We start from the raw sequence: 15,327 nt of genomic DNA, 5'->3' as shown, positions 1-15,327 counted from the left end.
AGTTGAAGTGGGGGGGGGGGTGGCTCGGTGATCAGTTAAGGGGCGCTAATTCGCAAAATAAGGTGATTTTAGGTGATTTTTAACTACTTGACCTTGATTTGAAACCAGAGTTAGTATAAGCTTAGGTAAGCATGTGGTTAACATAAGCAAGAATTTAGTCCAATGAAACTATTTATCATCTTGATACGTCCCCACCGATCGATCTAACGTGACGTTGTTATGTGGGTGTTTTATAGATTATTGAGAATGGTAATATCACCAAAAAATAGATAAAATGACAGTTAAATGACCAACAAAGACAACTGAAGACAATAGTTTGTTATTAGAAGTTATTTAGTATAACTTTATTCGGAAAATTAATCTCAAGATCTTGTAGCCGTCCCCGGCGTTGTCAGTGACGTCGTATGATTTGTGTGCGATTTTTACCAATTAACCCTATAGTATAAAATAGTTGAGCCATGTAGTACCTTGGAAGTCAACCTAGAAACCCGGTAGTTTGTTGGTTGTTTATTGGTAGCGTCCCTTCGCTGCCAAATTAAAAAATAACCAACATAAATTTTAAGTATTAAAGTGTCATTCTCCAACTTTATCTCATGCAGCCTCAAGCATGACGGGGCTCAGGTGGATATAGTAATTTTCCTAGTTTTTATGTATGACATTGCAATTTTTAACATTTTCTCACCTCCATGATGGAGGTTTTTGTTGTTTTTATGTATTTGCCATTTTCCTGCATCTAAAAGTCTGTAATTCTTAAAATTGTTTTACCTCAGCCTCAACAATGGTGGGCTGAGATAGATGGATTAAAATTTTCATAAATTTTAAGTATCCGAGTGTTGTTTTGGGGCATCTATAAAGTCTCAAATTCTTGCAATTGACTCATCTGCGCCCCAAAACAATGGTGGGGCTCAAGTGTATATCGTAAATTTTGTACTATTCAAGTGCTTTTTTTGTGCATCTAACGAGTCTCAACTTCTCAAAATGTTCTCACCTGAGCCCCAACCATAGTGGGGCTCAGTTGAATATGGTAGTTTTTAGAATAGTAAGTACTTAAATTTCATTTTCGGGTACCTAATTAATTAATTGGGGTTTTTTTTACTCAATTTGTCAAAAACATTATTATTTAATAGGTAATGTAAGTTCCATTTTGGGGCATCTAGTGGTATAAAATACTGAAATTTTTCCGTCACCGCCAACCACGATGGTACTGACGTGATGTGGACTCTCATTACATCAGCACCCGTCGCTTTAAAATATGGACGCCACTTTGCTGAAAACAATAGTTAAGACAAATATATTTCCATTCGTTTTGTTGTTCATGTAAATGTGTGATAGGTTATTACTTTAAAACAATGCTAAAAACAAAGTGTCAATACGAACATTTACACATGTAAGCCTGAGCTGAGCGACTCCGAATTAAGGTGGAATTAGTAGTGGTTATGTGACGTTTGTTATGCACTGTATTATGCGCTATAGAAATGGAAGACCATAATGTAATGGAAATGAAAGTCTCTGGTATTGACGACAGTACAATCAGTGTAAAATATAGGCTAGTGTGGATTTAAACAATGTCCTAATGGCAATGTTCAAAATAAATGTAAATCAAATAAATATGACTGTTTGGGTGAGAGGGGGTGTATCTTTGTAGTTAGGCAGTTATATACTGTCTTTATGTCTAAACAAACTTTAATTTTGACACCGGGTCTCCATTTTAAAAGCTCCTAAGAGTTTCGTGGAGGTCCTTTTCGTCGCTCTGTTTTTGAATATGTATGGTTGAGTTTACTTTGTCATGAATTGTAAAGAACATGAATAAAGAAATAAAATGAAAAATGTAAAAAATATGTCTATATGCGTACAACAGCCAGATTATAGAATTTACTAATAGATCAATAACTTTCTAATGATAACCACATGAACTACATTACTCCACCAAATTTTAGAAACAATAGCAGTATTGTACAAATAAACGGCATCATACTTTTTATGTTAATCATATATTTATTTTGGCGCACATTGAACATACAGTGCTCCTATCATTCCTATCATTATCAAAATCGAACGCACAATGAACAGATAATAATTATGCCTATACGAAAAAAAAAATTGTTAGACCATCACTCCAGCCCGCGTAAAAAATATTGGGAAATATTGATGCGGAAATTTAAAAAAATGTTTCTTTTTCATCATTTTTTCAACAGCATAAAAAACAATGTAATTTTGTAAATGGAAATACGTTTTCTTTAAAAAAAAACAATAAAAATTAAACCTGTTTTTATACAATGTTTAAATATTCTTGCCAAATAAACAGGTCCCTCCCTCATCTATTAAAAGAAGCAGTTGTTCTGATTTAAAAAAAATAGTGATCTAATAATTTTTCCTATGTGCCCTTAATTGGCCATAGTGGACAGAGTGATAAACTATAAATATCTCGTTTAATTTGTTCAAAATACCTATTCTTTTTCATTGTGTCCAATGGTTGCCAAATTGGCTATAGTGGGACACAGTGATGAAGTACAACTGTCTTCTTTAATATATTCTAAGTTAATCCTTTTCTTTTTCATTGTGTTCAATGGCTGCTAAGAGCACATAGAAAAAAATATTAGACTATCACTCTTTAAAAAAAAAAACGATGAGGGAGGGCGGTTTTTGTTTGTTTGTTTTTTTTAAATCAGAACAATTCGTTATTGCGCTTTTGATTGATGAGGGAGGGACTATTTATATTTGGCTAGTAATATTGTATAAAAACTGGTTTAATTTGATAGTTTTTTAAAGAAATGCATCTGAAGTCATAAAATAGCATTGTGTTATGCTGTTAAAATAATTGATATGCGGAAAAAAAAAATTTGTTTTTATTCCCAAATCAATATTTCAAGAATTTTTCCCGGGGGGGGGGGGGGAGTGATACCGTAATCTAACAATTTATTCAGTGCCCTAAATGCTATAGTGGGACAGAGTGATAAACTATAAATATCTTGTTTATTTTCAAAAATAATCCTATTCTTTTCCATTGTGTCCAATGGTTGCCAAATTGGCTATAGTGGGACACAGTGATAAAGTACAACTGTCTTCTTTAATATTAATTAATATAAGCCGTTTATGAGATTTTGTAATGGGCTGCTTTTTTACTTTAAGACAACTTAATTTTTCCTATTTTGTATTTCTTCTTACAAAAGCTTTCTTACCAAAGTACCGATCGGATGGATACGTTACCAAAGAAGAAGACTCTTACTTTTATCTTTTTGATCATCGACATTGCTTTAACTTGATTCACTAATAAGTTTAGTAGCTCTTCCCATTATGGGCTCCCTAGCTTCCAAAAATATTTCCGGAAGTCATAGTCTCGTTTGGTCCAGGAATTGTGTTTCACTTTTTCCACATTGTTGAAAATAAATAAAATTCTGAAATTCTCCAATTACAGATAACATAGTAAAGTAAATTTATGTATAAGGATTACTTTGTAATATTTTAATGTATTCAAATGTAATTCTATGTAATTTTCATCATATTATTATCAGTGGCGGATCCAGGGGGTTTAGGGGGTTCGGACGAACCTCCCTCTGTGAAGAAACGTAACGCAATACTATGGGTCCTGGCTTACAATATTCATGCTAACTCGACGTGGATCCAGACCTTCGCCCATTGCGCCCAGGCGAAGGTCAGGGTGAGAATTCAAAATAAAATATTGACAATTTTTTCCAACAATCATACTTACTTTCCTTGACACTTATTTTGAACATTACCATTAGGAAAATGTTCAAATCCACACTGTCCTATACCTTACACTTTTAAACTGATTGTACTGTAGGCCCTACCAGAGAGAGAGAGAGAGAGAGAGAGGTATATTTCCAATACATTATGGTCTTCCATTTCTATAGCGCATGATACAGTGCATAGCAAACGTTATGTAATAAAACTTAGGTCGAGTGGCGTAGGTATGGACAGTGCAGTCAGTGCACAGCACTGGGGCCCGGGGCTATTGGGGGCCCGTTCAATAGGTCTAATGATCTAAAAATATAATTTAAAAAAAATCCTATTTAAACTTTAAAAGGACCCTTCAATAATAATAGGTTTTAGATGCTATTATTGATTATATTCATTACAATTTACCTATTACCTATTTCCCAAACGCTGTAAGTTAAAAATCAACAACAAAACAAGCCCTTACGTATACGATGCACTACTTTTTTGAAATGACATTTCTAAAGCAATAAAATATCGTCACACACATTTGTGTTTGTGGTATTAAAGTTGGTTGAACTATTATTGTGTACGTTTTTAAACACTTCAGGTCATCATAACATCATGAATACATTTTAGATTCAATTCACTGCAAGTAGGTCGATGACTGTTCTATTATTGAATGGTAAATGTTATTTTCGTGATGATAGACAATACCTGGATTTGCGTCAGGAGAATCAAGTAGGGGCCTATATGTATTTTGCCCAATCTGTCGTGAAAATATATTGAATACTCAGTGCGTGATTCAATATACATTTTTAAATCACATTTCTAAAGCAATAAAATATCGTCACGCACATTTGTATTTGTGGTATTTTGAAGTTGGTTCAACTATTGTGTACCTGTATTTGCGTTAGGGGGCTTTTATGTGAAATTTTGCCCAACCTGTCCTGAAAATGTACTGAATATTCCATGCGTGTGAAAACACTAGCAAAAAATGCTCTAGGCCTATACTTACTACTATTATTGAATGGTAATTGTTATTATCGTGATGGAATAAACAATCAAGGGCGTCGATCCGTGGTTGAAAGTGTGGGGGGGGGGAGGGGACGAAATGAAAAATAAAGTCTTGGTTGGGTACCAGGGGGCGAAGTCCCCGAGAAGCTCTGGCGCCTATAGCCTTTTAATTGATTTTAAGCAATGCAATTAACATTTATTTCCATAAGAAATTTTTAAAATATCCAGTGGCGGATCCAGTAATTTGAAATAGAGCTGGGCCCAGAGAGGGACCTTTACAGATGGAGAGTGTAGACGACTTCAGCCCCACCATGGTTGGGGCTGAGGTAAGAAAACTTACGATTATGGCACCTCTAGTTGGTCGGAAATTACACTCTCAGACTAAATTTGAATATAATTTTCATTTTTCTCCACTTTTAAATTTCGGGAAAAAAAAATAGGGAGGGTGGGCCGGCGGGGCCCCTTGAATCTGCCACTGAAATACTCATCATAAAAAGTTTTTAAAATTATCCTTTTTGTCCTAATTATGCCCGCTTATATATTTCGTGCAAACTAACATTCATAAAAATAATGATTTATTAACTACTGATTAGCTTGTGACGTATTCAAAATTCGAACCATGAAAAACAAATAAGATAAACTTAAAACAGTGATTAATTTAGTCTATTTGCATGTACACTAATTTTAAAATCAATCAAGAGATTTTTGCTTTTCTTCCCTTTATTAATTTCACACTTTTGTATTAGTAATATTACGACTACACTAATGTGAGTGAAAATAATATCAGTCTATTGTCAAATAAACCTGACGAAATAACGTAAAATTATCAGCCATATATATTTCTAAAAAATCTCTAAAAAAATACGACATGTTTTTCTTGCAACATTTTCAACCAAGTTTAAGAGCGAGAATAGCCTAGCAAAAGTTTTGCACGCTGACATTAGATGTTTTTAGGTCATATTTTGTCTTTTCACTGTCGTATCTCAGCAAATATTTGTCGGATTTTTGTATTGCCTTCTGTATTTGGAAGGCAATCCTTTTCTGATTGCTTTAGTATCTGTTTCAATTGTATTGCTTGAAAAAGTCACCGTCATTTTTCACTTTTCGATTGGTGCTATGCTGACCACCCACCGCGTAGAGGCTGCATTTTTACCTCTAGCGACTTCGTTGGCTTTAAATTGCCATTTCAGCTGTTCACCAATCAAATATCTTGTTGTTCATCCTCCCCCCCCCCCACCAGCCCAGTAAACGGAAAGCTGAATATTCATAGTCCTTCTCATATAAAATATATGAATTCCCATTGAATGAAAAAAAAAAATCACCATCAAAACACTAATTTCAATATGAATTGAATGAACAATCCTGTCTAGGAAATATGGCCGCAAAAAAAAAAAATTGTTTTCGTGTGGGAATCGAACACACAACCTCCAGGTTTGCTATTCATTATCCACCATCAACTAAACTGCCTTTAAAAAAAAAAACTTGCCCCGTGTGGGAATCGAACCCACGATCGCTGAGTTTACTACCCCTGATCCAGCATGACTAAACGGAGGGAGGTAAACCGCGGCCCCTAAGCCATAAATGCAATAAACCTAGTACCACACCAAGTACCAGTTAGTCAACCTACTAGAAAAAATTCTTTGTATATATACACTACAGGTTAATATTATGCATGGTCATGGTGTCAAAAAAATGGGTCGTGGGCCAAGAAGGTTTATTTTTTGTCTAAAAAATGTATCATTAAATTTATAATCGATTTATGGTTGTTACCATCTCCATAACTTACACACTTTTTTTAAATGGACAAAATGTTTGAAAAATTCATTATGCAAATTAGAAAAAAATAGACCAATCATGTTACGGGATTGAATGTATTGTACTCGTTGATGACGTCGCGCATTGCGAAATAACAACAAACAACAAACTTTCATGTCCCAGCCTGGGAACCAGTCAATTCGAGCGGATGCCACTTCGGGCAGAGGCCAATTCGAGCGAATTCGAGCAGGTTTTTGTTCGAGCGGATGACCTATGCGAGTTATATACAAATTACTTTAAAATTTCTATTATTTCTATTTTTGAGCTAACAATTTGCTCAAGCTTTGCCTGGGAGGCAGGGGAAAGCCCCAATCGGTTCCGGAAAGACGCCTATAGCCTTATGTATAGCAAGTCGTATTTAATGGATTTTTAGGTTAACAAATAATAAAGTTCAATTTGTTTTGATTGTATATGGTAGGTGAATACTATTGGGAATTTCCTTTATAGCCTGCCATCTCTGTCTTAGAGTAAATAAATAAATAAACAAACAAACATACCCACATTCATAAAAATAATGATATATCTTAAATTATACTAACTTAGTCAATGTTATCCTTTCCACATGTTAAAACAAAAAACAGTGGGTTTTGAACTTTAGAAGAAAATTGGTATGATGTCATTATTACTGTACTGTTGATACTTGTCACAGGTGCAGATCCAACATTTTTCAAAGGGGTGGGGGCACACAACAGTTCCAGAATAGATAAATAAGTAGCACATAAAATTAATATGCATTGACATTTTTAAAATAGTGGCAAAACCGCCCCTGTCGCACACTAATACACCATTCATTTGTGCACCTTCTGACACACGTACATACGTAAAAATAATTTAAATTTCTATGGTGATTAACAATTACACAATTAAAGTTGCTCCCATTTACAAATATAGGTCTAAATCTTAAATCTACAAATACAATTACAAAATTATATAATTCAATTACAAATATATATATAGTTTGCTTTTGTTTGCTTGCTCCAATCAGTGGCGGATCTGGAGCGGGGGTGGTGGTGGTGGTGAATAGGTTTGCTAGCCACCCCCCTTTGTTTACCGTGAAAACAAAATAATGGTCACTCCTGTGCGTGTGCTTCTCGTGCACTCTAGTAAAACATACACTTTCTTTTTTAAGCTGAAAAGTGCGCAATTCTATTATAGTTTTAACTTGTTTGAGTCCATCTTGGTAGTCGGATTTGCAAAGACTGTAATTCAAACATGGAGTAATTATCAAAAAGTACCAAAAAAAAAAACCCACTTTTCAGAACCTTAGTAATCAGAGCATTTTTTTTACATTTAAAACAAATACAAGAATAGGGCGACGATAAATTTGCCCTTGTTCGCCATAATCATAAATTTTCTTACCTCAGCCCCAACCATGGTGGGGCTGAGGTCGTCTACACTCTCCATCTGTAAAGGTCCCTCTCTGGGCCCAGCTCTATTTCAAATTACTGGAATATTTTGAAAATTTCTTATGGAAATAAATGTTAATTGCATTGCTTAAAATCAATTAAAAGGCTATAGGCGCCAGAGCTTCTCGGGGACTTCGCCCCCTGGTACCCAACCAAGACTTTATTTTTCATTTCGTTCCCCCCCCCCCACCACTTTCAACCACGGATCGACGCCCTTGATTGTTTATTCCATCACGATAATAACAATTACCATTCAATAACAGTAGTAAGTATAGGCCTAGAGCATTTTTTGCAAGTGTTTTCACACGCATGGAATATTCAGTACATTTTCAGGACAGGTTGGGCAAAATTTCACATAAAAGCCCCCTAACGCAAATCCAGGTACACAATAGCTGAACCAACTTCAAAATACCACAAATACAAATGTGTGTGACGATATTTTATTGCTTTAGAAATGTGATTTAAAAATGTATATTGAATCACGCACTGAGTATTCAATATATTTTCACGACAGGTTGGGCAAAATACATATAGGCCCTACTTGATTCTTCTGACGCAAATCCAGGTATTGTCTATCATCACGAAAATAACATTTACCATTCAATAATAGAACAGTCATCGACCTACTTGCAGTGAATTGAATCTAAAATGTATTCATGATGTTATGATGATCTGAAGTGTTTAAAAACGTACACAATAATAGTTCAACCAACTTTAATACCACAAACAGGATCGACGCCCTTGATTGTTGATTGATTGATTGTACGTCCTTTTAAAGTTTAAATAGGATTATATTTTTAGATCATTAAACCTATTGAACGAGCCTCCAATAGCCCCGGGCCCCAGTGCTGTGCACTGACAGCACTGTCCATACCTACACCACTGGATCTAAGTATTATTAGTGGTTACATAACGTTTGCTATGCACTGTATCATGCGCTATAGAAGTGGAAGACCATAATGTATTGAAAATATGTATACTTCTCTCTCTCTGGTAGGGCCTACAGTACAAATCAGTTTAAAGTGTAAGGTATAGGATAGTGTGGATTTAAACATTTTCCTAATGGTAATTTTCAAAATAAGTGTCAAGGAAAATAAGTATGATTGTTGGAAAAAATGGTCAACATTTTATTTTGAATTCTCACCCTGACCTTCGCCTGGGCACAGTGGGCGAAGGTTTGGATCCGCGTCTAGTTAGCATGAATTTTGTAAGCCAAGACCCATAATTTATTACGTTTCTTCACAGAGGGGGGTTCGTCCGAACCCCCTGAACCCCCCCCCCCCACTGGATCCGCCACTGATTATAGCTCTGGAGTTGAAACATGACCGAAGTCCGTTTTGGTATACCAAATATAACTACTTTTTAGCGACTTCGTTGGCTTTAAATTGCCATTTCGGCTGTTCAACAATCAGGCCAAAAACATCAATAGTACAAACCATGAGGAGGGGGGCCAGATGCCCAAATGATATATGATATAATAATCTAAAACATTCCACTGAAGAACGTTCAAGTGAAGGTAAACGTCAAAATATATACCACACAAAAACCGTAGTAAACGAATAGATCATCGATTCACCGTCCTAGAAAAATTATTGGACATTAAAGGAAAAGTTTGATGAAGATCGTGGTATAATCCAACCAGAGTCAATTATTTATTTAGTTAATTTAAAAACTGTTTAATTGAAACCAGATGAAACTATCTGGACAGCATTATTATTATTATTATTATACAGTAACTGCATTAACAGTTGGATGAGCTTGAACTTTGGGGTGAAAATAAATTCAATTTCGGTGGGAATGTTTCCAATGCAATTAAATAAGCGCCCTAAATCGTGTTTTCTATTGTCTACTTAAAACGTTAAGCGTTAAAACCCCTGGCTGTTAGAAATAAACTGACGGTTAGAATACCGGTATAATGACAAGACAAATAGCAAATCAAACATTTGACAGCTCAATACTTTTAATGAATAAATTAAGCACATCCTTCGATCATTTTCTGATATTTCAACCTTGGTTTAAATAAACAGAATATTCATGTTTTCATTTAACAAATCTTATTAAAAACAAATCGATACTATATACAGTAGTAACAAATAAATTTTAATAGGACACGTGATTAAATTCTTGCAAAAGTAACCAGAATATTGGTCAAACTATCAGTTAAATAACTTGTGACATCAGTAAATCTTAACAATCCATCGTTGCAAGGTATCAGGTTAGTTGCAAATCTCATACATTTTATATTAGGCCTACAGTAAGTTTTTTCAAATATGCTTTTTATGTCTTAGAAAAATCAGTTGTCAATTTATTTTTCCCTTTGGAGCCTGGATTTAAGGTATCGATAATAACCAAACGGTTATGATGATATATTAAATCCTTGCGGTACACCACGTAGAAAGTTCTGAAAAGAACCGTTGTTTTGTTAAGAATATTTTGACGTTTTGATTGAGTTACTAGGAGAATAATATCTGGTATTATTCTCCTGATGATGATTGAACTACTCAATTGAAACGACGACACATGCAAACCTTTAAACAATAATACGGTTAGAGTGATGATAAATGTATTGTTTAAGTACTGCTATGATATATAAGTAACTAAACAAATTTCTACTTTAAATGAGAACGTTTGTTCAAACAGCTACAGTTGGGAAACTTTTTGTCATTTGAAGATGTAGCGACAGAACGAATGATGTGGAGGCCTATGGCTATTATTAACAATTTTGTTTAATATTATGTTTGTTTGTATAACATATTTGTTCAGTGATCAGATGAGCACGCGTTGTGTAAAATGTGCGAATGGGTATAATAATGGAAATTGTAGTGGTAGATTATTAAAATGCGTTAGGCTTATTTCCAATGCTCCTCCACGAGCCCATTCCGACCCACTGTTTACTTTTCTTTTCTTTAAAAATATATGATATTAACCGCTTACAAAAATGTACTTTTCTGTATTCTTGGGTGCTTTCTCTTACTCCCCAACAATTTCAAACCCTGATTAGTTACTATCATAGCCATAATACACGAACCCTAAACAAAATACATATTCCCTTACACAAAACGTTGTGTTTTCAACACATAGGCCTATGCAGTTTTCGGGTCCCAAACTGTCTAACAGTCTACCTACAAATTTAATTAACTCTCCATAAAAAATTTGTTCTCGATAAATTTAAAAAAAGTATCAAATATCTACATACAGGCATGAATTCTGAAACTAAATATAAGTTCATTTTTTCCCTGGATAAATATATTTATAATTACTGATATTTTGTAACGATATTAATTTTATTCAAGTTTAATTTTTTTTACTGAATATCTCTACAGGTTATTGATTTTTTTTAAAAATTTTTATATTTTTTTTTATTCGGGCAGCCCCTCACAAGCTTTTGTTTTTTCGGTTTTTGCCTCTCTTCAGAAATTAATATTAATCTTTTTATAAATATTACGTTAAATTGAATTGAATATATTAATGCGTACGTGTATTACTATATGGTACGTGTAACTCTTGTTGTGATGCTTGCATCTCTTGAACCTTTACTCCATTCCCTCTTTTTAAAAATAATTTTTGCGAGTGCAAGATGACAGATGGTAGTCCTCAAGTTCTTCTAATTGTATGCATTACCGATAGGTGTTTGTGTTATTTTGGCAGAAACACTATGATTTATTTTACCTATCCTCTCCTTGCCATGAGGCACATAAGGCCCATAACGTAATCTCTACATTTATCCCGGTCTCTTGCTGTTTCCTCTGCTCCTTTCCAAGATCTCCACCCCATTGCTGTCCTCTCCTGCTCCACTGTTTTCCTCCACATTGTTTTTGGTCTTCCTCTTTTCCTTTTCCCTTCAGGTTGCCATGTCATTGTAGTGTGTAGATTTCCAGACCTTGTTCGATTTGTTAAATGCTACCCTGGCTTTGTGTATTCTTTTCTTCATCTTTTCACCACCTCCTCCTTTACTTATTAAACTATATAAATTATCAGGTAGGAAATTTAATGTTTATCGTAATAAGTTTCCCCTCTTAGGTATTCTTATAATCAGTCATTTTCTCCATCTGTTCGGGATAGATTCCAGATTCCATATTCCATCAAATAACTATTCGAGTTTCTTCTCTGTTGTTTCTTTGTCTACTTTTAGTAGTTCTGCTGTTAGGTTGTCAATGGCACCTGCTTTACCATTTCTTGTTTTCACCAATGCTGCTCTTAATTTGGTGCATGTGATAGGCCCGCATTGATACCTAGTATTGTTACTTCTGGTGTTTGCTTAATATTTATTGTTTCAACCGGTACTTCTCTAACATTTCGTCGAAGTGCTCTCTCCACCTCTGATTTTTATCCTCATCGCTGCTAAGTTTGTTACCATTTTTTAAATCTTTCACTACACCCTACGCTCTTTTGGGTCTCGCACACACACACACCCACCCACACACTCACACACACACCCACCCACACACACACACCCACCACACACACTCATCGAAATAATAGTGGTCGACTTATGAGCACACATGGGGGAGGCCTATGTGCTTAACTTAAACGTAAACACAATACGCACCAAGAAATTAATACTTAATCTAACCTAATGCTAATCCTACTCGATTAAGATGTTTTGCGGTTGTTGATATTGTAATTGCAATATTTCATTTTAATTGACACAAATATTCTTTTTATATTTTTTTGTATTAAAATTAAAATAATTTATTTTTACCTTGTTTTTCGAAAAATATTTAAAATGTAGTTAAACTTACAAATACGTTTTTGTGCAAATTGTCTTTGTCTGTCTAGTAATTTAGATAATATTTCACTGGCAACAATGGACCATACTCAAAATGGCAATCGTGTGTTCTGGACGTCTTCAGAAGTCTACCCAGAACAAAGTAAAACTCCAGCTGAGAGGGGATATCAACCCGAGCGGAAGCCTACTGATTGTGAGGATCCGCAAATTCCTGATATGAAAACAGAAAATACGAACCTATACGATTATTATTCCTACAAAACTATATTACAATCCTTCTCGACTGAAGTCACGAGCACTCACGGACTTCCACATGTCTTTAAATCTACCAATTATCTAAGTCGTTGTATCTGGGCCGCTTTGTTTCTCACTGGTGTAAGCCTGTTTATTTGGCAGACGTCTGTCCTGATTAAGCTTTATCATGATTTTCCTATAAACGTAAAGGTGAGACGATTAAGAGGGTTTATAAATATGTCGCTTGTAAGAAAAATGGGGAAACCCTCAGCAATCAAACTGAAACAATAGCTAATTTAAAATCACCAAGTAAGTTACTATACAAACACTTTAATCGATTAGATACTATTTTAACGTTTATGCAAAAGAACATTCATCTGTTTTAAAATTGGTAAGACGGTATTTTTTTTATCGATCTTCTCTAGTGTTTTTATTTGATGTAGATAATGTCTTATTTATTTTTCATTTTAATAGATTGAAGTAGTGGCAAATTCTGAGCTCCATTTTCCCAGTGTCACTATTTGCAACACAAATAAACTTCGGCGTTCTGCTGTTGAAAAATCAAAACATCGACAAACTCTTGTTGTGGACAAGGGTGTAACCCTTCCATATTACGGTAAGAATTATAGCCACATTTTGAACCTTCTTTAGGCTATATATTTTACACTATTTTTATTTTATCTTAAGCTGACAAAGGTTGATAACCGAAAACGTTTGCTCATTGATTTAATAAATATTCCTGGCAACATATTACCACCTCTCCGAGGTCTGTAATTTATTATCTTGTTTGCCAATGCAGCCTTTCAGTTGTAACACACACGCACGCACACCCACCCACCCCCACCCCCCACACACACACCGCAACGCGCAGCGATCACTTGAGGCATGTTGTGGCAAAATGGTTAAGTTGTCGCACCTGTCTCTTATACACATCTTGGTCGTGGGACTAGTTTGGGCCCTACCTAAGCTGGTCGAACGTTTCGTTTGGGTCTGTACCCTAGCTGCACTGATGAGGCCTGGAAGGCCGAAACGGATCCGTCTGCAGGTATTGGGATTCCTTCCAGTGGATGCTTAGTTTATTTTGTCATTCTGATCGGATTTTCTCTACTGTTCCGTTTTAATTTTAATTTTAAATTGTTTTGCATTATATGGCCGTTTGCTGTTTTAAGGGTTTTTCCCATTTGCCTTTCAAACTTGTCTTGCATTATACGGAATCGGACGGAATCCACCCGGTTACAATATATTCCATATTTAGTGGGTGTGTGTTAATCTTCTTTCCTTTATCACATATCACACGGCATCTTACCTTAAGCCTTAAGTGGTACTTTTATACACTAAAATAACCATATTTCTCAACCTCTTTACAGAACCCTGCCTAGAAGGGGACTTCATGTGCAATACTGGTGGTACTTGTATTAAGCAGTATCTAAGATGTGACGGCATCAATCACTGCAAAGACTTCAGCGATGAGTACAATTGCGTGTATGGTATGTATGCTCATGAAATTTAAATACATTATGAAAATGCATAGGCCCTATGTATAATCCTTGTGTAATTTAGGTAAACCATTAGCTCTAGCAGGTATGGTTGATACTGGACGAATTTCTTTGTATTCAGCCTCAGTTCGTTACTTTCTATAAAACAGGTAGGCCTGTAAGGAATTAAGCTGTGTGTTTAATGAACAGTTAGATAATTTCTTAAACTTAGTTGAATCAGAGAACAAGCTGGTCATAGATGTAATTTCAAATTTCTTCATTATCGCAACATCATTTCCTTTATCAGGTCTACGAATTACATATTTATTGCGTAAGATTTTTAAAGTATTGATACGCTTGGCATCATAATTTAAGTTGCGGTTATTATAATCAAGAAAGTTACATGTCATGCACGAATTGAATTCTTAATCTTTTCACGTTTAATAAATGATTTACGTAGAGCATCAGCATTATCAAGTTTTCCCAAATTGATTCTGTGTAAACAAACCGATTCTGCGTAAACAAATCATATATCCTTATAAAAAAAAAACAGTAAACAGTAAGAAGTAACCAATTATCTTTAATAAACACAATTTTTGTTGAGCAAATACACTATAAAATTTAAATATCTGAAATACTTTGTAAATTAAGTAGTAAATATTAGCGTATAATTGAAAATTAGAATGGGATCTTTTGTCGTTAGGGATGCAAAAATCAAATATTATATTATTCGTTTTGTATTTACCGTGGGTCTCATGCCTCTTTGTTACACCACTGTATAGAACCAACTGGCAGAAACAAATAGTTGTAGAAACTTAGTAAATACGGGATTGTTTCGGTCTGTGTTTTAATAGAAGTTCCAGTTATTTATGTTTTGAATTGAAATGAAATGAAAGTTTACAATTAAATGTGGATGTGAATACCAGGGGTGGCGCCAGAATTTTCCCGACGGGGGTGGGGCCGAGGTCTCTGACGG

General features: G+C 34.9%; 1 protein-coding gene across 1 annotated transcript in view; it reads left to right on the top strand.

Annotated features, from left to right (window-relative positions):
* The first annotated feature begins 10,119 nt into the window (after positions 1-10,119).
* The window catches only part of LOC117114585 (acid-sensing ion channel 5-like), a 6,046-nt gene continuing 838 nt past the window's right edge, over positions 10,120-15,327 (top strand). Inside the window, exons 1-4 of the mRNA XM_033258267.1 lie at positions 10,120-10,128; positions 12,693-13,086; positions 13,351-13,492; positions 14,244-14,363. Coding sequence (XP_033114158.1) covers positions 12,721-13,086; positions 13,351-13,492; positions 14,244-14,363 — 628 coding nt within the window. The 5' untranslated portion in view covers positions 10,120-10,128; positions 12,693-12,720. The remainder of the gene's footprint in view (positions 10,129-12,692; positions 13,087-13,350; positions 13,493-14,243; positions 14,364-15,327) is intronic.

The sequence above is a fragment of the Anneissia japonica genome, unplaced genomic scaffold (assembly GCF_011630105.1).
Source record: "Anneissia japonica isolate Jap-2015-1 unplaced genomic scaffold, ASM1163010v1 scaffold199_len4679917_cov187, whole genome shotgun sequence".
Classification (NCBI taxonomy): domain Eukaryota; kingdom Metazoa; phylum Echinodermata; class Crinoidea; order Comatulida; family Comatulidae; genus Anneissia; species Anneissia japonica.
Note: the sequence above shows the minus strand (reverse complement) of the source record. Positions and strands in the feature narration are given on the sequence as shown.